Genomic DNA, 23,268 nt, shown 5'->3' on the forward strand with positions numbered 1-23,268 from the left:
CAGCCATCACCAAGAACTTAACAAGAAAGAGGAACCCTATCACTAATGTTAATTTCAACCCTGGTGACTTGGTTTTAGCTAGCACAATGAGATTTCTCAGGTTGTCTGACACCGCCCTGAACTATATGGGCTTTTGCATCAAAGTCTTCGTGACATTCCTTTGAATGTTGCTTCACCCTGATCTCTCTCAATGGGATGTGGGCTTTTTCTCCAGTTTCTTTTCTTAGGCTACAGTCAAGTGAGGGGCTCACAGAGACAGTGAGCATTTGGTCCTAGTGCCTGTCCCAGCTAACATGCATCCAGTCACTGGGAACCAGCAGCTCCCTCTGTCCTGTTTCTTTTTCAATCTAGCCATTTAATTTCAACTTCAGTGTTCATACCTGGGTTAAATAGCTGATTCTGGCTTGGGCACTGGTGTTAGTGTGGCAACAAGCAGCTCATGCACACCAAGGGAAGGTTGCTTTGCCACTTAGGTGGAAGCTGAGGTAGGTTTTGCAGCCTGTGATGTTGGAGCTGCACCTAGAATGCTATTTTAAACAAGCTGAAATATAAATGTTCTTGTCTACAGATCCATTCTGCAGGATGTTCCTTTTAGAGCTAGAGAAGCGTGAGGTGTTGCAAGTGCTCCTTGCCTATAATTTCTTCCCATTACATCAGCACCCCTTCGTATATATTATATCTCAGAGCAAAAATGAGGGGTTTTTTGCTTATTTGTTAACCATTGAGACACTGAGGAGATAATGGGGAAAAGGGCGGTGTGCCAGAAACAATTCAAAAGCACATCACGGTGTCTACCAGCGAGAGTACTTCACTGAGCTTAATCAAGAGTTTCCTTTCAGGATGATTCAGGAGACAACTGCAGTAACTGAACAAAGCAGTTGCTTCCTCATTCAGCTCCTCTCAGGCAGCAGAAAGCCCAGCTGGGACCAACCGAAAAGAGCACAGCTGGCTGGTTGGTGTCAGAGAGCAGGGTCACCTTCAGCTGTCCCTGTGCAGCAAACCAGAACCGATGTGGCTGGGTCCTGAGAACGGGAGCAGAGCCTGGCACTGAGGCTCCGATAGAGTTGGTTTTTAGGAATCCTTAGGCTTTGGGGCAACTGTAGAGCTTGAAGAACTGTTATATTTCCCAGTAGCTACTTGGTCTGTGCTACCACCTTAAATTGAATTTTTCTGTACCACTGCTAAACAAGCCTTCTTCCCTCAGAGAAAGTCTCACATTTAAAAAACACTGAACAACACAAAGAACCCCCAACATGTTAAGAATAGAGTCTCTGAATAAAAGAAATACTTTTTGGGCATCTGCTCCTGTAAACATCCAGTTTCTTCCTATTTTCTACTCAGCCTAAATGTAATGCTTACAAAAATTTAAAGAGCCCACCCTTCACTTTCACATCGAATAAAGTGAGTCTTTTCTAAATAGAGACCTCCATATGCAGAAAAGAGGAAAGGAAGGGGCAGCCAAGTCAAGAAGACCCTCACTCAAACCTGCATCTGTCAAGGTCAGATCTGTCCCTCCATTCCAGGCAGAGGAGGCAGGAGAGTGTAGCAACACGGCTCTCCCCGCCGCCCTGCGCAGAGTGCTGGCTGCTCCTGGAAGAGAAATGGCGAGGAAACAAAAATCTCTCTCCTTCACGGAAAAAGTAATTTCACACACTGTGCACAGCAAGTGTGCAAGTTGGAGTGGTTTGGTTCCTCGCAGTCACCTCTGCATTTACAAATGCGAATGTTTATGCATAGATTCTCTGTAGATCTTCTCTTTCACCATTGTACTACATTACATGGGAATGCTGTGAAAATGGATGAGACCTTTTATGATTTATTTTATATTCCGAAGGTGAAAGCCCTCAAAACCAAGCAATTCCATCACGAAGGGATCTGTGCATCGTGACAGTGACAGCATCCATTGCACTGAGCAGAAACTGTGAACGTAATGTTTATTTTGTGCATTAAGAGTGTCTGTCTGTGTGTGTGTGTGTGCGCGCGCATGCTAGTCCAGAAGCTGGTTTTGTCACACAATGTTGAAAAATCTTTCAAAGCAGGCAAATAGCAAGGTAATCTATATGCAAATTTGCTGGTTTAGTCATCCTGATGTGCCTGTGACAAAGAGTGGATTTAATTATAGTTTATTGGTGCTGGTTGTGCTTGAGTAATCTGGAGGTAATGGTGCATAATGCTGAATTAATCTAGGATGAAAAAAATTGGTTTCCTGGGGATAAACTGAGACAAAGGCGAATCATCCTGTATTTCCACAGCTGGGTACATTTTCCTGTGCAGTCTAAACAGCTAATTTTTCCTGGTGCCATTTGGAAACTACAATTTAAAAAAAAAATTCTAATGATGCAAAGAATTTTGGAATTAAATTTTCAAGAAGAGTAGCTTCTGTTTGCAACAGTGGCATCATTCTAGCTGGTAATTTGGTATTTAGTCGCTCCGCTTCTGATTCCCTCCTCCCGCACAACCAGTATGCTCCGTCGCAGACCGAGTCATGTACATAATGCATTCAATACAACTGAAAGACAATTAAGAAGGTAGAAAGTGAGAATTAGCAGTGTTTGAGATAGAAAATGGTAGGAAAAAGATGTAGAACAAATGGCTGGTACAGGAAACGAGGATAGAAAATGGGAGATTTTCTATTTCTTTATGTGAAAGATTTGAAAATTGTTGTGTTAGCATGAATGCTTCAGATAATATTTCAGGATAAAATTCATTGCTAGATAAACTGAAAAAGCAAAACCAGAAACATTCCTTATTACAGAGCACACTCAGATGTGCGGGATTGCAATCATTACAGGCACACAGTTTTGCAAGCTGAGTGCATGAACAATGGGGAGAATAAGGACAGGGAATGGACAGTGAGAAATGGAATATAATAGCTTTGGATAATATTATCTGCTGCATAAAGCAGTCCTCTTTGATTACAATGGCTATTACATATATTTTTAATGACCTAAAAATTTTGCCTCAGTCATTAGAGAAATGTAGGTCAAAAGAATAATTTCCTTATAATAGGACAGTTACTGTTTTATCTGTACAGTTAATACACGTCTTCAAAAGATCAGTTAAGTCTGGTCATCTTAATGCAAGGAGTGCATAGCATCAGAATTGGACTACATTTAATAGTAGGCAGCAATTTTGAATTACTTCAGTGTGATTTTTGAAGGGTGCTGAGTATGAATTCTACTTGCAGTCATGGGAGCCAGAAGAGTCTCAGCTTTTCTGAGAAGCTAGCTCAACACAGCACAAGTTCATCAGTAAAAGATAAGATATCCAAAAACATGGGCCATTTTGTCAAAATTTGGCCTAAAGCCAAAGCTTTTGATCCAAAGTTAGTCACTCTTTATGCTTCTGGCCATTGTTTCTGCCTCAGAGACTGAGCAATGATCCCTATATTTTGGGGCAAGGAATCCATTGAAATGCCTGAATAACTCAGTTTACTTTTCATCTTCAGTGTTGGAAGAAGGCAAATAAAAAGAACAGTTCATTGGAATAATCTCTGATTTCATGCACACATGGCCTTTAGTCATTTTTCCTGGCACAAACCATAGAAACCACATTGTTTAGTTCCCATTTCTTCAGGTTTTCAGTGTACTCTATCTTTTTTTCCTGAGGCAGAGTTTACTTTATATCTGAAAATGTAATCTGTGCACAGATTTTTTTTTTAAAACCTCACCAGAAAATAAGCTTTTTATATTCAAGTGCTTCTGCTTTCTTTATCTCTAAACAGCTGATACCTGTAGAAGAGATAGTGGGTCAGAGGAGAACACTAGATTCTGTTCCAAACTTTTTCAGTGCTTCTCTGGGTGGAACACAGCACATCCTTTTGCACCCTGATGTTTGAGGTACTCAGGCCTTAATAAGTAATTGGACAGGTGTCCAACACTTCCAAAAATAAGGCCCGATGGTGCAACTAATTCATCATAATTAAGATTTTTGACATTGACAGAGAAGAAGGTTCACTGTAGTCAAATTATGTTGCATTTTAATCCACCATATTATTTCAAAGCACAATTCCATTTTTTTATGAGGGAAAAATTTGGGAGTCCCTTTCTATTTGGATATTCCCGCTTTTCATTCAAAATATGACTACTGGGGTGGTTGCTTTTTAAACAGTTGTCTTTCATAATTCATTTTGATGCTGCATGTTTCAGAGGCAAAGGTGATAAACCTTTCCAGAGAAGATGTTTCCACTTTGCTGTTAGATTATCTTAATGACCTTTCCAGGACACGATATGCACCATGTAACAAAATAATTTATCTGTCTCTATGTGTGAGATGTGCAAGTTGTGGCATACTGAGGTTAGTGTTATTTTGCCTAAAAATACAGTATTTCTCACATGACTCTCATGATTGATGTTGCTATGACCTCTGTTAGTCTCACAGAGAGGTTATTACAGGGACTGTGAATCTAATTTAGCAAAAACAGACTTGTAGTGACTACAGCTCTTTATGTCTGTGTCATGTACTAAACAACTATCTGAGACACAGGAGCTGTGAAAGGAGGAAATTGTTTCACATGGATCTTCACATCAAGTCATAATTTACAGGGACTTTCAGCTGTCCAGGTTGTTCTCTGAATTGACTATCCTGAGTCAGCATTTTAATGTATTATCTAATAGGTTTTGCAGGTGACCTGAATTTTTTAGTGGAAAGTCAAGCTTGTAAAGGTCGGCACTGGCAGCAGAGACTTCTGCCATTTGCATTGCCAAAGTATTTTCACTGTAGTACAGTTCTTCCCAAGTGAGCAAGCTGCTGAGATGGGGTGTGACAGGTCTTGGCTGAAACATTATACCTTCCCATCCAAAGCAGCATGCTTCACGCATCTAAAAACCGCAGGAAGCCAAATGCCTCCATTGGAGCCACTTTCTAATAATCTTTTGCAGGTATAAACCTCCAGTATTAAGTTTGATGCTGCTGGTGTTTGGTCCTGTGCTCTGGCCTTGCACACAGCTGCAGTGGGCAGCCTCTGCACTGGCAGCGTGCAACAGTCCCCCTTAGACTTGATCCAAAGCCCAGGAAAGGTAATGGGGATATTTCCAGCCAACCTCAGTGGGCTGTGGGTCCAGTACAAAGTTATGTTTTATGTGTCATTAGTAAAGTTACACATGAAAAGACAGCCAGTGCTGCTGCTGCTTCCTGGAAAGTGAGAGACAGAACAGTTCAAGCAAAGACACAGACTGCCTGCCTGGCTTTGAGGTGTTTAACCTTCCTTATGAGAGCTGAGTGTTCGGCAGGTTGCTAGTTTGGTCCCTAATTGACAGAATATACTTGTGACACTGCATTTAATCATGGTTGCTGATTGAAGTAATTTAATCAAGGAACTGATTGGGGTAATTTGGAATAGGCCCTAATGGTGAATGTCAGTAGTTAAAATGGATTGCCCAGTGGAGACAAGAGCTGGTAAAAGATAGGATAGAGGGTAGGCAGTAACTCCCATGTTGTCTGGCACGGGACACTAGTCTTGTTCACTGACAGTTCCCTCTCAGCTTCTCAGGAGGTAGAGGACCCCACAATCTCAAAATATTTATAGACAGGGTAAGCAGTGAGGTGAGGAAGCTTGCTGATGATGCTGCATTATTCAGATTGCGGAAAGGGCAGACTGAAGAATTCTGGAAGGACATTGTGAGGCTGGGGTTCTAGATAATAAAATAATAAATAACATATGGTCTGGATGTTCACACAGTAATGTGCATAGGGACAGAAGCAATCAGAACTTCACTTCTGAAATTACAAACTTTGAGCTGACCTGCTCCATTCAGGAGCAAGATGCTGATATGGTGTGTAACTTGATGAAAGCTTTGTTTCAGTGCTCAGTGGTGGTCAGATACGTAAATCAAACATTAAGAATGATTAGGAAAGGCATAGATGATAAAATAACAAATGTTGCCATACCATGGAACAAGTCCATCATCCCCTCATCTGTGCAGCTCTAATCCTTTCATCTCAAAGAAGATATAATAAACTTGGAAAAGGATCAAGCAAAGGTAAGGAATGGCTTTGACTTGACGAATGACTGCAGAGACTAGAAGCCTGTAGGCTGGAAAAGAGACAACTTGAGAGGAATATAATGCAGGTCTCTAGGCTCAGGAGTCGCATGGAGAGATGTGGATAAGGGTCAGACATTCAGTATCTCTTCCAAAACAAGAACCTTACACAAAGCTAGTAGCAGTCAGGTTCAGAGCAAAAGGCGATTGTTCTTCTTAGAGTGTGTAGCAGACCTGAGAAAATTGTTGCTAAAAGATGTTGTGGATGCCAGAACTCTCTCTGGGCTCAAATAAAAAGCTGAAGTACCTGGAGGAGAAAAACCTAAATATGGAGAAACCCCATCCATCTCAGAAAATCCCCTGACCTGAAAATAGTTGCAAACAGTGAGAGTACAGAGAAGGAAGTATCATATATGCTTGTCTTGTTCTTTTTCTTCCCTCAGTGTCCATTTGTGGCCACTGTCAAAATCCAGATACTAGGGTCAGGAACCTTTGATCTAACACAGTACAGGGTGCTTGTGAAACTGGTATTTCAGTGGGGTTCCCCAGAGGAGAGGTCTGTGGCAGCCCCTCTGAGCTTCCCAGCAGCAGATCCCCATGGCAGGACTGTGTCCGTGTGCAGCACCGTTACCTAGCTTGCTCTATGCTGTGCCCTCCTCTGCCTTATTTATGCAGTGTGCACTTTCTTCCAGCTGTTTGCATTAATTATCCATTAAATGATAGAAGTATTTTTTTTTTAAATCTTATAATAAAAAGCTGTTGGTAGGTGTGGTGTTTAAAGATGGGGGAAGAAATGTCGACCCATTGGACTTTGTTTTCATGAAAAAGGGGGGTGGGGGGGGAAGCCTTGCTTTTTTCATTTTTGAAAGCTTTGGGTGCCATCTGCTGGGTTCAGTGGGACCTTACATAACTGGAGCAAAATTGCTAGCTGCTGGTTGAGAAGTGATTGAAGAACCGAATTTACTCAAGGTTGCAGTGTCCTTGTTTGCACCTCCTGGTTCTTTTTGGCTCTGTTGGAGATAGCGTAACCCAGGTCTGTGGGATGTACTCTGCCACGCAGGGAAGTGCCTGCTTTTAAAGAGACTGTTCAGACTGAATTCTCTAATGGTTTCCACTGTGTTTAGTCACATAACGGAGAAATGGTGGAAGGAAATAAGGATTGTCAGGCATTGTGTGCTGGCCACGTATTGCAGTAGTGGAGCCCACTCTGGACAGCATTGACTGTCTGAGGCTGCTGGAGACAGGGACAGGCGGCCGCTGGGGAGCTGGAGAAGGCTGTTTGTCCAGGAGCCTGGGTACTGCCTCTTGTTTTGATACGTGGCATAGGTGTATAGCAGCAACATACAGCCCTGTACGTTGAACTATGTGAAGGGGTGGTGTGTGTGAGTGTACCAGGTGGGTGAGGCACAGGTCCATGGGACGGGCACAGTGCCTGTTCTGCAGTAAAGGCACCTGGTGAGCTGGCACCTGGTGAGCTGGCATCTCTGGGCTTGCAATGTGAGATGTCCCTAGCTCTCACCTTGGGAGTGCCCAAGAGCAAGGTCATAGAATAAGGTAGCCATGGGCCTTTCCAGAGGGCTGAAGCAAATTTTGCATATTCATCATGCAGGGCAGACAGCCAGCTACGTGTTTGCAGAAAAGTGGCGAACAGTATGACCTGTGCGAGCAGCTGAGCACAGGGAGCTGTAATGCAGTTACCCACAGCACTGCCTTGGGACACATCTAGCACTGTGAGACCCCTCAAGAGTGGTATCCCTTTGGTTTTTTCTTCCTCACAGTTATCTCCCTGGTGTATTCATTCTTGCTCTGTAATTTGATGATGTGGGGCTTTGGCAGCTATACTGGCTTGTGCGGTCCCACCCTCTCGTCCATCCCTTGCTACTTGTTCTCTCTCCAAGCCACCGTGCCCCTTATCCCCATGCTGTGTGTGAGGCCATGCTGTGTACTGCTGCGTTTAAAAATAATAAACCAATACTACAGCATGATGGAAAGGGTTGTATTTAACCCAGACCAGTTCCTTTTTTTGTGAATCACAATGTGGTCTCATAAACAGTTGGGCCAGCACAAGCAAGGGAAGTCTGGTGTCTGCAATGCTGAGCAGGGAGCAGGGACATGTGGCAGAGGAGCAAGACCTCTGTATTCAGTTCTCCTTTTGAACCCCTGGATCACCCAGCCGTGGCCAGGGTTTGGCCTTCACGCGGGGATGCTCCAGCCACCAGCAGGCGCCTGCGAGGAGACATCTGGCACCTACGTCAGCCCTGGGCTGGCGTGCTCTCCACCCTCTGTGCTGCAAGGGATCCTGCTGAGTTCCCCATGTCCAGCACTGCTCTGCTTTGGGGACTTAACAGTATGTATAAAACAGAGGTCCTTGCTCCTAGGTGGAGGTATGCTTTGAATTTTCAACTGCCCAGGCTGAAAAGAGAGTGGTTTGACAACAGTGAATCCTTGGAGCATATTCAGCTGCTCTTTTGTGTGTTCACAAGATTTCAGTAACTGTGCACCTCTAAGAATATAAATAGAAATTAACACATAAATGAGGGATAATGAAGCCTTTTCCTTTGGTTTAATTCTTTTCCTTGTGTATCAAGAGATGACTTGGATATAGGACTTGAATGACTGCTAAGTTTGCTGATGACACCAAACTGGGAGGTCCTGTGGACACTCTTGAAGGCAGAGAGGCCCTGCAGAGAGATATAGATAAATTAGAGAGCTGGGCAATCACCAGCTGTATGAGTTTTAACAAGGGCAAGTGCCAGATTTTGCAGCTGGGACACGGCAACCCTGGACACACACAGACTGGGGAATGAGAGGCTGGAGAGCAGCCCTGCAGAGAGGGACCTGCCTGGGGGTTCTGGTCCATGGCAAGTTGAACATGAGCCAACAGTGTGTCCTGGCAGCCAAGAGGTGTCCTGGGGCGCATCAAGCACTGCACTGCGAGCCAGTCGAGGGAGGTGATCATCCCGCTCTACTCTGCACTGGTGCAGCCTCACCTCCAGTACTGGGGGCAGTTTTGGGCACCACAGTATGAAAAGGATCTAAAGCTACTGGAGAGTGTCCAGAGGAGGGACACAAAACTGGTGAAGGGCTTAGAGGGGAAGCTCTATGAGGAAAGGCTGAAGTTGCTTGGTTTTTTCAGCCTGGAGGAGGCTGAGAGAAGATCTCATCACAGTCCATAACTTCCTCACAAGGGGAAGAGGAGGGGCAGGTGCTGATCTCGTCTCTGGTGACCGGGGGAAATGTCAGGAAGATGTGCCAGAGGAGGTTTAGGTTGGACATTAAGAAAAGGTTCTTGAGGCACCCAGAGGGTGGTGGAGCACTGGAACAGGCTCCCCAGGGAGGTGGCCATGGCACCAAGCCTGACAATATTCCAGAAGCATTTGGTCAAGGCCCTGAGTCACATGGTCTGAATGTTGCGACTGTCCTGTGCTAGGGCAAGAGTTGGACTTGATGATCTTTGTGGGTCCCTTCAAACTCACAACATTCTATGATTCTATGATTATTCCATCCAAGCTACTAAAGACTTACAGCTTTTTCTGCTGTAGCAAGGGAACCAAATTCCTGCAGAGACTCAGAGAGGATGTTCAGTCTCGGGCAAGTAGGCAGGCTGGCATTTTGGTGGTCTTTGAGTTGCAATGGTACGTCACCACATATCACTACTACATTGATCAGTAAGGGGAAGAGATCCTAAACTGTGTTGAAAAGAACAAAAAAGGTTTAAAAATTATAGAGGTTTCTGATACAAAGGAAAAGGCTTACTTCTGATGGCCTTGCATTTTGAATGATCCTCTATCTAGAACATATGGCAGTATTACAAAACTGTTGGCAAACAACAGCAAGAATAAAGCAGAATAAAAATGTGTAGGAAGAAAGCTAGAACTGGGCCCAAAGAAAGGCAGTCAGTTAGAAAGAAAAATCTGTTTCAGCTGAGAGTGTATATTTAAACAAATTTAACATACTCTTTGAAAACTAATTATGTTCAGCATTCAGTCTGGATGCCTTACAGATGACAAACCACAATGAAAACCAGACTTCCTTCCAGTGTTTATACATTGAGTGTTAGACCTTGAACCATGGCATTTGTAGACTTTATTGAACTCTAGATCACTATTAGATTTCTGTAGCCCTTGAATTCATGCTACAGTGCATTAAAATTATTTCAAGCAAATGCTGCCAATGGCAACTGATGTAGAGTTCATAATCACTGTCTTTTTTATATTTTTCTTATACTCTGTTTTTGTTGCTTTTTTCTTCCAAATCATCTTCAAGTTAACATGATGCCTGTAGGCAGTGTTCTCACTGAGGCCACCATGCAGCGCCTTAACACTTTTGTATAGTGACTTTTGATTTCTGTGTTTGTCTTACTTTATGAATCAATATCTTTCAGCACCCCCAGATTCAAAAGGAGTCACAGTATATCAAGTACTTATGCTGTGACGATCAAGCAACCCTGCATCAGTGGGTAACAGGAATAAGAATTGCCAAGGTGAGATTAAAAGTAAATTTAGTTAAATGTGTTTTCTGCAAAATCCTGTCTTCCTCAGGTTGCTGACTGTCATCACCTCAACTGGAAATACTACGGCAAGAATGGATGTTCATTCTAATTTTACCATAGAAAAAAGAGCAGAAGGGCACAACCAGGGTGGATTTGCTGAATGTTCCTGTACCCTAGTTATCCATGTGGTTTTTTCATTAATATGAGGGTGAATTCTGGATCTATAACACTCATACTCATGAAACTCACTCCACAGTTATCTGGCACAATACTAGGATGCTGTGGCTAAAGATGTGCAAGCTCTGGTCAGTCCAGCTGTGACATTTTTTAGACAGCTCTGCCCAAATTGTCTGCCTCACTCTTAAAAAAAAAATTGATTTGCACAAAATATTAAGGGAGATGGGTTTATACATAGCCCGTACTGGCTGTACCTGGCTCTACCTGCTCCTGTTAGGTATATTTTATTTTCTGCCAGTTCTGCTGCAGAGTGACATCCAGCAAAGGTGTGGGGTGACATAAAATTATTTTGTGTCTTACACTGACAGAGCTGTTTGCTCCAGAGCCCTGGATTCAGTGTCACAAGTTTCCAAACTGAAGATGTAGTACTTGGAAAGCACTGGAAAAAGATATTTATTGAGAACAGTTGGTTTTAAAGCCAAGTTTCAAGATGTTTAAAGACACTGAAACTAATATAAAACGTGAGAGTGATATTAATAGGACTGTGTTTAGTCACAGGGATTCATGTTTTATTGTGCTATTACAGAGATGCTTTCCACCTGGCCCTGTACAGAAGTAGGCACAGCACTTGCAGAAAGCTACTTTTTAACAAAACTGGGTAGGAAGGAACAGGGTCGGAAAAATTGTGTGAGAGCAAAATGAATCCTTGGCCTATTTCAAACTTAACACCATGCTTATTGTATTGTTTCAATTGTTTTGCAGTATGGCAAGAGGCTGTATGATAATTACAAATGCGCAGTGAAGAAAGCTGGCTTGTCCTCTTGGTGGGCAAATCGAGGGACGGTGGAACCAACTGCCCCCGCAGGATCCTTATCAGCAGGTACTGATGCTGTCACAGCAGTTGAAATCATATTTATTGCCATCTTCTCTCATCAACAGTGTTGCACATAGTCTTTGTTCAGAAAACTACCCCATGGATTCAGCAAGATAATATCTTGGTCTAGACAGTCCAGTGTGGCTCTGAGCTATAACTAAGCTAGCAGCAGAGCTCTCACTTTAAAGTCAGAACTTGAAGAATACAAGGACAGGTCACCAAAGGTCAGTTTGAATCTACATAATTTAATAAGGTATTTTTCTGCTGGCATCTGAATACAAATCCTTTATCCTCCCTCTACGTTTTACAGATGGATAATCCATGTCTTGAGGTTTTGTGTTTGCCCATCTCTACGGTGGCTGTATTGGAGCTTTTCTTCCATGAGTAAAAGGGATGAGTGGGATATTCTGAGAATGATCATTTCAGAAAGAGGTTATTATGGGGTGAACCACTCTCTTTCTTAGCCTTTCACTCATTTGCATGATAACAATGTGGGTGTTAGAAGGATGCAGAGGAAGAAAGTTTGATTGAGTTATTCTCTACTTTACTTTTCCAATAGCTTCATCCTGTCGCTGTTACCTATATTTTCATTGTACAGATACGACAGTGCATGATACTAGTTGTGATGCATTCATACTTGCATGAATGTTTTTAGCTTACATGCTTAAGATACACTTTATTTATTAGGAAGGACATGCTGGCCAAGTACTTACTGTCATAAGATAGGCAAAGTAAAAATCAGTGTTGGTAGTTAATACTCTTGACTTCTCATACAGACAACTCGGAATCCTCCAAACACCTTTCCAAGGCTTTAGTTTGCCTTTTCTCACTACATGTGAGAAGAGGGTGGTCTTTCGACTATTCCTTGGAGTCAAGAGACCCAGTAACAGACAGTTTTGAGATCAGGGGATTTTTCTGATGGTTGTGCGTGGGGGTACTTCAGTGAGAGTGGATGGGACAGTCATGGAGCATTTTGTGTTCTGGTGTTGATGGCAGTAGAGAGGCGTATGTTGTGTGCCAGCACAATATTATATGATGTCTGAAAGGTTAAAGATGCTGCTTTATTCAGATCTTCCCTGTCACTACAAGGCTCGATATTTTGCATTATATATTTTGGGTATCTATATTTTGCGTTATATTTGGACTAAATTTTTTTTTTCTTAAATATTAATTCAACATCAAATTTTGGTGAAATTGACTTGCAAAGAATACTATAACATGTAAATTAAAAAGAAAACTTGAGAATAGAATGCATCAACTCACATATTGGATTGACTGGGGGTCCTTCAGCGGGCTGACTTTGTGTATAGCACATGTGCAGGTATGTGGCAAGAGTTGATATATCAAATGTTGCTTTCAAGTCTGGCATAGTTTATGAAATCGATTAACAAAATGTTTAGCCATGTCCCAACTTTCTCGTGTATCATATTTGCCAAGTTGAACACTGTACCTTGCGCTACATAGAGCGGCTCTCTCTCCACTCACTTTCATTTTGTTAAATCACAGCATAACTAAGGGCAGCGACGTCTGAGCAGTGTGAAGCCCCAACTCCTCTCCTGCTCTGGACAGCAGACGAAGGGAGGAGAGACAGTAACTTGAGGGCATGGCCACAGAACCCAGGGATTTACATCTCTCTCCATTGAGCACTTACAGCCACAAGACTGGTTTTATCTCTTTTTTGACTTCTGTGTTAGTCGTTCAACACACACAGACTGTAGTTTGAATGATCAAAACAGTATTTTGGATTAAATATGCTGAACAACATGGGAGGCATAGGCAAAAAACACAAGGACTTCAGACCGTCTTCTGTCATCCTTTGAACCCTAAATAGCCCTAGTAAATTCAGTACACTGAAGAGTTTATCTTTCTTCTCTGTAAATCGTGATTTGCAGGCATGGCAATTAAAAATAATTTATTGTATTTCTTATCATATTCATGGAACCTCTTGGCTAATCAGAAAAGTACATGTTAGGATTAAAATCATCGTTGTGCTTAGACTTATATTGTAGACAGCTAAGGGTTCACTAGCATCCAAGAAGTACATGAGTGGAGCTTTACTGGATCTCAGAACTGTAAATTATAATACAGTTAAGGCAGTCGTTAAGGTTTACAAACGTATGTATCTAGGCACCAAATACCGTCTACTGCTTTCACAGGTACAGCTTCCAAAAATCCTAGATTAAACTGGAGAGTTTATTAATCCCCATCAGCCTATACAGGCACTGGAGATTTTTTCACAATTAGACCCATAAATTTGCCCTTGGGTCTCACATTCAGTTACTCCATTTGACAGTACTGGGTTATTTGTGCATATCCCTTACAAACAGTAATGGGGGGCAGACGTTTTGCAGAGCTTTAACTTAGCCACCTAGCAGATACTCACTCTGAGAATACAGTGAGGTTCACAAATCTTCCGTGATTCCAGATGGGGAAGAATTTTCAGAGCTGTTAGCTCATTTACTAAGAAAATGGATCAGCCTCTGGTAGGACTTCAAGCCTTCAGCTCTCACAACTCTTATTGATATGAAACTATGGCATTTTTCATCTTTAGCCTAAAGTAAAGGAAAAAAACCCATGCAATAAAAACTGAGAATGTAGTAATATTACAGTACAGTACAAACTTCAAAATGCTGTTATGAAAGACAGGTATTTAAACAACAGAAGGCCAGAGGATGGGCTTAACTATGCCGGTTTGATTTCTGCTTGGTTTCCCTTCCAAAGCCAGCTCTCCTTCTCTATTCCTGTGTCAGTCTTAATGGTCTCCTTCTGTAATCACCATTTACAATAGTCAGAAGAAAAAGCTTTTCATTTGTCAACACCTTTACACACTCTGATAATTTCTGTCACATGTCTCCATAATTCTGCCACTTGCACTTTCTGTGGGATTGTCAGCTACAACCATAGAGGCATGTGGACAGATACTAGTTTTAATGTAAAATATCTTGTTTATTTTCCTTAGGTAATGAACTGTATATGAAAAGTCACAAAATAAGCCTGAAGTAGAAAACAGATATCCTCATGGATTTTACTGAATTATGTATAAAAAACCTGTAATGAATGGTTCCTTGGTGGAAGTTGTAAAGATATTTTTATAGCCTCTTTCTTAGTTTGCTATTCCCTGATCTGGTTAATATTAAAAAAAATGTAACAGACTCTTTCCTCTGTCTCCTCTCCTTATCACAGGTGCTGTTCAGTCAAATGGACAGGTTCCCCAAATTGTTCGTCGTTCCAGTGCAGAATTTCCAGAGACTCAGAAGAAAACGGATACATCAGAGGTAAAGGTCAGCAGTTACTAGCAGTGCACTAGTTAAATGTCACCTGTGAACCAGTTCTTCAAGTTTGATCTTCTTCACCCACTGTCTTCCCCCTGCAAAGTGCCAGTGTACTGTTGTGACCAGGATTTGGCTCCTGGGCCAAGTGACTGGTTCCTTGCTGCCCCACCTCATGCTTTACACACTGCAAACAGTGTGTCTGTTACACAGAAGCAGGGAGGTGAAGGCACAGCCACCTGCCACTTTCATTCTTCAGAACAAATAGCTGTGAGTTCCTCTAGCAGGAATAGGAATGTGCCTACTGGGACAGTCTCAAAGAGTCTGTGCTGCCAGAACCTTGGTGCTGGTTTCTGTCTCTGCCAGAAAACTGGTCTTGCAATAGTAACACAGAGGATACCTTAGTGATTCATCAGGGAACTCTGCACAGCTGAAGATGAGTGTGTAAGAAAGGAGAAAGTATGAAGAAGTAAGGGCAAACATTACATGTTATCATTAGGCTCTAAATGCATTCCTTGGTTAGGCTCCAAATTTTGCCTACTTGCACCATCTCTGGCTATAAAAGTGTTAGTAGGATACAGTATGAGGACTACATACATCCTACAGAAGAACCCCTGCGTTTGTTTGCAGTTCATTATTCCATCTCTCCATCATGCATAAAGTACACAGGACAAGTGAAATGAAATTCCTAGGATTTTTTGTCACCTGCCTTTACATGTCCTACGCTTCTTGTTTCTGTCTGGTGAGTTCCTCCTTTAAAAAGATCTGTGACTCTGTTCTGAACCTCACTTCCTCTGGAATAGATCACATTCTCAGAACTCAGCCATAGGTTCCCTCCTCCTATGTCTAGTTTACTTCCATCTCTGTAGGCAAGGAGGGCGAGCCATGCATGTTACACTCAGCTAATGCCAGAATTAGTACTGCTGACTGCAGGGTTGCAGAGCACTTTCCTCTAGCAGAAGCAAACATGCTGCCCTCTTCACCTCACAGCTTCTGCAAGCCTGGGACCAAAGGATCAAGCTGCAGTCTTTCAGGGTGCACTGTGCTACAGTTAGAGCACTAAGCTAGCTGGAACTAAACCGATAAGAAATGATGTGTTACAAAGCTTTGTTTTCAGGACAGCAGACTCCTCCACAGGTTTCCAAGAACAGACAGTATGTTTGTGCGGTAACTGCCAACAGCTACCAGTTGCTACCTTAAAAAAAAAAAAGAGCAACTTATATTCAGATACCACCAAATGGGTTTTATTTATCAGCAGAGTGTTGACTAGCAAAGAAAAGCCACCTAAAATTTTGTCAAAATAAACATCTCCATAATGAATTGCTATCCTACATTTTCTTTTTCTTAGCTTGTATGATGGCTGCCTTGATTAATTTTTCCTTCAAAAAAGTTGTCAGAGGGTTTGAATGTCTCGTGACTTCACAAACATGGCTAGGGCTTAGTGGCTTCAAGGACCTGTTTGTCGCGCTATTGATTCAAAGGTGGAGGAGGTGTCTGCACGTGCCATGCCCAGCAGGGAGAAGACACCCTTCCCCAGGCTTATCAGTGGCCCTTGCCATCAGGACACTGGTGGAGTCTTTTTCCCCTGCTGTGCACTGCACCGAATTGTGACAGACGGCTTCCCCAGGTGACTCTTTTCACAGTGCTTTGCAGTGAGTGCTCTCCCTCCTGCACAGAGGGGACCCAGTGCACTACCCTGCAGAGCAGTGGGGACAGCGAATCCAGGCACAGAAACTTTAAATTCCCAAATCTCTCCACTTCCTTCCCAGTTCACTGCTGTTGTGTCTGATGCATTTGGCAGATAGGCGGCTTCATTATTTTAGCTTTATCTAGAGATCCAGCAGTCACAGCAAGAATGGGAGCCAGAGGTACAGTGGGGATAAGAGCCAAAACTACATCTGCTTTTAATGTCCTCAAGTCTTTTTCAGTATTTTTGGATGTAAAAACATACCACAGATTTTTTTTTTTTTTTTTTTTAAGTCATGTTCTCAGGGAATGAACAGAAGGGTGGAACATCAAGAAAGTCTCTTTATATGTCTTACTAACTGCAATTCTTTGAAATTTTAAAATCCCTCATTTTCTGAGGATAGCACTCAAAGAAGCACTATGAATACCGTCAACAGGGAAATTTCCACTGTCAAAGCTCTGTGGGCAGCTCCAGGAAGAAAACAAAATACTATTTGCACTCTTCAGGCAAAAAGTATTCCACTTCATTTCACTGTCTGCTGCACTCTTCTCATATATTTTCACATCTTTTCACTGTTCTTAAGGCATGGCTTTAGTTTACACGTGCACTGACTGTCTTGTTCTTTTATTCCTTTTGCTTATTAAAGGCTAAGTCAAATAACATCAGTGTGCCTGGCCTGGCACAGTCAGTGATGAGGTCACAGAAATGCCAGAGTAGGAGGAACTCACTGCAGCCTCCTCCTCCACCTGAACGGCGGTCATCTGCCATTTCTGTTTCACCAATTCTACCCTCCAAAGTCAAACGAGACAGCGGCGTTTTCCTAACAGATCCCGACAGCTTTCCAGCGCCACCACCTGCACTGAAGATTGATTTTCCACCCCCACCATCCGATTTCTGCGAACCTCCTCCTGATTTTGTGCCTCCACCACCACCAGCCTCCAGCAGCAGTAATGGAGACCTGCCATTACCCCCTCCACCTCCACCTCCACCAGCCTCCAGCAGCAGTAATGGAGACCTGCCATTACCCCCTCCACCTCCACCTGTCTCCAGTAAGCCACCACCTCCAACAAAGAAACCTGTGCCACTTCCTTCAAAAAGGCTAGAAAATGCAGGACAAGCTGGAGAGCCACAGTCAGCTGTGCCAGCTCCAATTGGAGGCGGAGGTGGGCAAGTAGATTTCATGTCTGACCTAATGAAAGCTCTTGAGAAGAAAAGGGGCAACAGCTCCTGAACTCGGGGAGCAGGTGGACATCAAACCATAGCTGGTTTTGTGATACATCATGGAAGGTTTTGCTGGATCAGGCTCCTCCAGGAGGAATTCTCCTTCGGAGTTCCTCCTGGGGGTCTCTTTAAGAATTAAGGTGGGGTGCCCTCTGTCTTCCACTTTGTCCCTATAAATTGCTTCTCCCCCCCTCCCCATTAACTACCGTTCCAGCATCAGGCCACGGTAAGAATTGAGTGTAGAGTCTTCCTTCACTCCATCAGGACAGCCAGGGATGGTGGCAGCACTCGCAGAGCCGGCCAGTGAGAGAAATGCATCTTCTGTGGCTGCCTCTCTAGTAGAATTGGAGCTGAAGGAAAAAATACAATGTTCTCATGTGAATTTTGAAAAGTGGGAAGATCCCTTTACACAGAATTCCCCTTAAAGGTTTTTTATAAAGAAACCCCAATTGTGAGTTTTTCTCAGTAAAAAAGACCTTTTTTTTTTTTTTCAAAAATAGTCTGTCTTAAAAAGTAAAACCTCAGCTAGATTATTCTGAGGTGCAAGGCAGGACCAGGCCCATTTCCAGACAGTGTCACCCCAAATGTTATACACTTCTGCTTCCATATGCAACTCCAGTCTCACCTGTCAGCGCTCACAGATGCTGCCTTTAAATCTTGTGTATTTGGTTAGTCTTAGACAAAGGAGAATTTTTATTTCAAACTTGTTTATGCTTTCCTTGGTAAGCAGGGATTTTTTTTTTCCTGTTGGTTAACATTTGTCTTAAAACTGTACCTAGAAATAATCTGTCTTCTGAAAGACTTTGTAATTATCTTGTAACTGATATGAATGTCTCCTTCTACATTTTTTTTCATTTGTTCTCCCATTTTAATTCTCTGTTGTTGATTTAGGAAACATTCATTATTAGTTCTCAAATAAAAATACCTTCTATTTTATATCTGCCCAAAGTGTCATAGTTAATGAACCGGCATTTTACTGGCAGTTGGTACCACTTTGAATATTTTAAAGGGTTTTTGCCTATACCTTCTAGTCTTAATATTTATTTTTTGCAGTCTTTGCCTCTTCTTGTGCACATGATCTTCTAAGATATCATAGAATAGTTTGGGTTGGAAGGGACCTTAAAGCTCATCCAGTTCCAACCCCCCTGCCATCAGCAGGGACACCTTCCACTAGACCAGGTTGCTCAAAGCCTCATCCAGCCTGGCCTTGAACACTTCCAGGGAGGGGGCATCCACAGCTTCTCTGGTGTTTCACCACCCTCACAGGAAATAATTTCTTCCTAATATCTAATCTAAACCTGCCTTCTTCCAGTTTATAACTATTGCTCCGTGTTCTGTCACTCCCTGCCCTTGTAAAAAGTCCCTCCCCAGCCTTCCTGTAGCCCCTTCAGGAACTGAAAGTTCGCTATAAGATCTCCCCGGAGCCTTCTCTTTTCCACATTTTCCACAAGTTGACAGCACAAAGAGCCACCCTTTTATCTGAGCATGGACACCAGCACTGGCCAGCCCCTCACATTTGTTCAGATGGTCCCTACTATGCACATTTCATTGGCTGCATGAGCACAGTCCTCCCCAAGACAGCAAAGACCAGGACTTTGCCGTGATAAAGCACAAACCACAAGCGCTCAGTATCAGGGCGCTGTACCCCTGGCAAAACATGCAGTTCTCAGCACTTGGAGGAGCAGGCAGTACCTGATCAAAGCTGTGGGAGCTAAAGGACTGGCTCTTGGAAGGAGCTGGCAAGCAAGGCACTGATGGACACAAGAGGAACCTGGGGATGCACAGAAGGTGTTTCAGAATAGGGATGTTTCATCCAGGGAGGTGCCACTAAAATAAGTTTATGTGACATCCCGCAACTTAATCTACAAGCTGAACTGAAGGGATGGTTTTTTCTGCAGTAATCGTGCCCATCCCCAGTTACTCAGGTATAGCCATGGGACAGCCACTCCCCGTTCCCTCCTTCCTTTCTTTGGTTTGTCAGCAGTGGAAGCATGGGAAGAGTAAGTAAAGCTCACGTCAGGGAAATAGGGATATCTTATGACTGCTGTTAACCATTTGTTTGCTCTGTGCCTACGGTTGAGGATCTAGCATTGCTAGCAAGGTACTACAGCTTGTACACCTGTGTCTCTACTGCCAGGTAAAAGATGAGGATGCAAGCTTGAGCACTGGCCTAGTGCTCCCCCGTACTGCCAGAGTGGTCCTAACTACAGTTGCAGGCATGACTCGAGGAACAACCCAGACCAGGCACCATTCCCAGAAGATAACATGGACAAGACTAAAGCGGGTTTCACTCCCCATACAGAGATCCTCTGTGGCGTGGACGTGGCCAGTCAGGGTACCAGTTCACAGGCCAAGGGACTAACTCCTGGCCCTCCTACTTACCTGTATAGACAGGGCTCATGCAACAATTACTGGTCTTCCAGCTCCCCTGCTTTCACTGAACTGAGCAAAAATCTCTCATGGAGAGAACTGTGTTCACCAGTAACACAAATGTCACCTAGAAGTTGTGAATTGACATGCTAGAACATTCAACAGGTATCATCTCCTAACTGCCAAACTGAGAAATGCTCTCGAGACCAGCACAAGGCTCACAAGCTTAGTGCAAGCTTTAGTTCCAAATGCAGCAGAAAAAAAAATATTAACTAGCTAAATGTAAGAGTTAAAAAAAAAAAAAAAAGGATTACTGTTTCCCAATTGCTTTCCATAGATAACTGCTGTAAGCATCATGCAGAATCATTGAATGCTACTGGCGGGGTGTCATTTTCTGACAAGGTATGAGGAGTGCACATCTTGGACATACTTAGGTGACAACAGCTGTCTGCTATCCAATTATTTTCAAATCAAGTGAATTTTCTTTTATGAAAGGTACATCCAGCATCAAAACAAAGCAGAACATGCCCTTAGAAAAATGTTACACAATAAGCTAGTTTCTCTGAATTCACAAAGCACCAAGATTTCTATGTGATTTCCTAGCATTCACTCTTTTCACCAAAACGCTCTGCCTCCTGCCCTATGTCCTCCCTCCTCTTTTGTCACAGTACAATAAACTCAATTTTGTACATTTTACATCTGCAGTCAATCATAACCCATGCACTTAATCTTACACAAAAGAATAAGTTGAGCTTTCTTCAAAACAAAAAGAATCAAAGCCTACAGAAAACTCCAGAAATCAAAATGCTGTGATGATTAGAACTCTATCGACTATTTTGTGAATGTATATGGTTGCATTGAATTTCTGAAATGGAAGTATTCAAACTCCCCATTCAAAGAACCAAGCTACCATCTCAATGATACACAATTATCTGGCTTTCTTTGGTACAAAAAGATGCTGCAAAATACAAAGATCTTCCTTTCCAAGACTGTAAATCAAAGCATTTGTAAAAAGCAGAAATTATTCTTTCCACCTCTGTCTAACCTACTGCCATATGAAATTGTCTTATTCCTGCAGATCACAGTGGTATGCACATTACTAGAGATTACAGTATTTTAGTCTGAAAAAAAAAATGCAGCATGTTATTTTTAACCTTTCTCCATACCTCAAATGGAAGCAGTCTCAGCAGCTGTTGTCTTTTTTTGGGCTCTTCCATCACGTATATGGAAGAAGGATGTACTTCAAGTGAGCACTTTTCCATCAGTCCTTAGGATTAGAAACGCTGGAGTCATGTGGAAAAGTCCATGTGGAGGATCAGCACTGCTACCCCTCATAACTGTCCTCCGACACAGAACAAGGATGAGAGTACAAATCAACACCTGCTTGATTACCAGCCACAGTATTTTTACTCCCCATCTGGTCTTGCATCACTGCTGTGTTGATGTAACATGAAGTGGCAGTTCCGAAACCGCAGGTGGAAGCCCAGGATTTTAGGGAATATATCATGAAACACGGTATTAATGCTTACACTGTCATCATAAACTGGAATAACTAAAACCTGGAATTGGAAAGGGAGGTGGTACAAAATGCTGAGCATGATGTGGGCTCATTTCTCTTTTACAAAACACAGTTAAAAGGTGGTGTTGAGATAACTCTATTCTTCATGTGTTTTTCACACTCTGTCAGGGACTTTGAGAGTGGAAAAGTAGAAACTTGAATGGGTCACGTGGCAAAACTATAGGACAGAACTATTATTTCTGGGTTATCATTGGCAGTCTCACAGTAACAGGGAAACGTGCATATTCTGTTTGAATTCATGTTAAGACATGAATTCTCATGGTCTTGCAGAATATTCTAAGGCAGTTTCATGGCCATTAACAGTCAGTACTGACTATTACGAAATCAAAATAGTTACTAAAAACAAGCGATGTAAACTGCACGGTAAAACTGGGGGTAGGGGCCGGGGGGAGCGGGAATGGAGATTTGCTTTCACATAAATCAATGAAAGAGGACATGACTGAGTCCATGAATGAACTCCTGGGGAGGAGAAGTAGCTGACCTACTCTCTACAGCCAGAGAAATATGTGAAAGCAATTCTCAGGGCTTGCTTTCCCTTCAGATGTTTTTCAAGACTGAGAAAAGTCTCACAATGCGCAGAGTGGGCAGTGTGTACGTATCACTGCTTGTAAAATAGCTCCCATTTGGGATGTTCTGGTTTTATATCGGGATGCTGGAGGCTTGCTTTACCTGTAACTGTGGGTGAAGCAGAGGTCCACTTGCTACTCTTACTAATAGGATTTAGCATTTACAAAACACTTTGAAGAAGAAAGCAGCATAAAAATGCTTTGCATTTATGCAATTATTCCATGCGGTAAAGAAGTACAGGTAGCCACGTTTGGCCCCCACATGATAGAAACTTATCAGATGTTTGGTTCAACATAAATTAGAGTTCTTTGTTTTCATCTAATTGGAAACCAGGGCCCAGGTTGCAGTGCTGCTGTATTTACCCTGTTGGGACAAATACGTTCATCTTCCTATTGTCAGTTACTTGCAGTGTAACTCATTTCACTGCAACTGGTGATGTGAATGTTTACACATTTCATCACAACATGCTATTTTGCTTGTAATTATCTGAGAGAAGAATTCAATGCCAATGTTTTAATAAGTTGGGAATGCAGCCCACTGCTAAGGGCTTCTGCAGACTCTCCCCCCAGCAGCCCACTTGTTTTACTTGGAGGTGTTGCCAGCTCAAATACTAATCCAAATGTTTGCAGAAGAGCGCTTACTACCTGCACAAGGAATGTAATAAACTGAGGCTGAACACTAAGCAAGTTGTTTGAACTTCAGACTGGACTTTCAGAAAATTTAAGTATCTATATTGTGCCTCACATTATGATACTACCACTTACATTTGAAAAACTGTATTCCTATTTGAACAGCTGTATATCTGAGAGGAAACCATCCTGAATAATTGTCTATCAGGAGATATATATATATCCTGAATGATTATAGTTAAGAAGTAAAGGCATTCAAATATTTTTTTAGTCACTGAAAGATTTCTAATAATATATATTTTCCCCCCACTAATTATATTTCTAGAAATAGATTTCTGAAATGCTAATTATACCACTTAATAGCCTCTATTTCAGAATCAAGTGTCACTCAAGAAATCTGGATATTCTAAACCAATCCATTT

The 23,268-nt window shown here is 42.5% G+C and overlaps 1 protein-coding gene across 1 annotated transcript in view; it reads left to right on the plus strand.

Annotated features, from left to right (window-relative positions):
• The window catches only part of APBB1IP (amyloid beta precursor protein binding family B member 1 interacting protein), a gene marked incomplete at its 5' end in the record, with an annotated part of 49,178 nt that extends 31,467 nt beyond the window's left edge, over positions 1-17,711 (plus strand). The window contains 4 exon segments of the mRNA XM_010170914.2: positions 10,366-10,464; positions 11,413-11,530; positions 14,708-14,799; positions 17,127-17,711. Of these exon segments, the coding sequence (XP_010169216.2) occupies positions 10,366-10,464; positions 11,413-11,530; positions 14,708-14,799; positions 17,127-17,711 (894 nt within the window).
• Positions 17,712-23,268: the final 5,557 nt, after the last annotated feature.

This window comes from Antrostomus carolinensis, unplaced genomic scaffold (genome assembly GCF_000700745.2).
Source record: "Antrostomus carolinensis isolate BGI_N321 unplaced genomic scaffold, ASM70074v2 scaffold25856, whole genome shotgun sequence".
In the NCBI taxonomy this organism is placed as follows: Eukaryota; Metazoa; Chordata; class Aves; order Caprimulgiformes; family Caprimulgidae; genus Antrostomus; species Antrostomus carolinensis.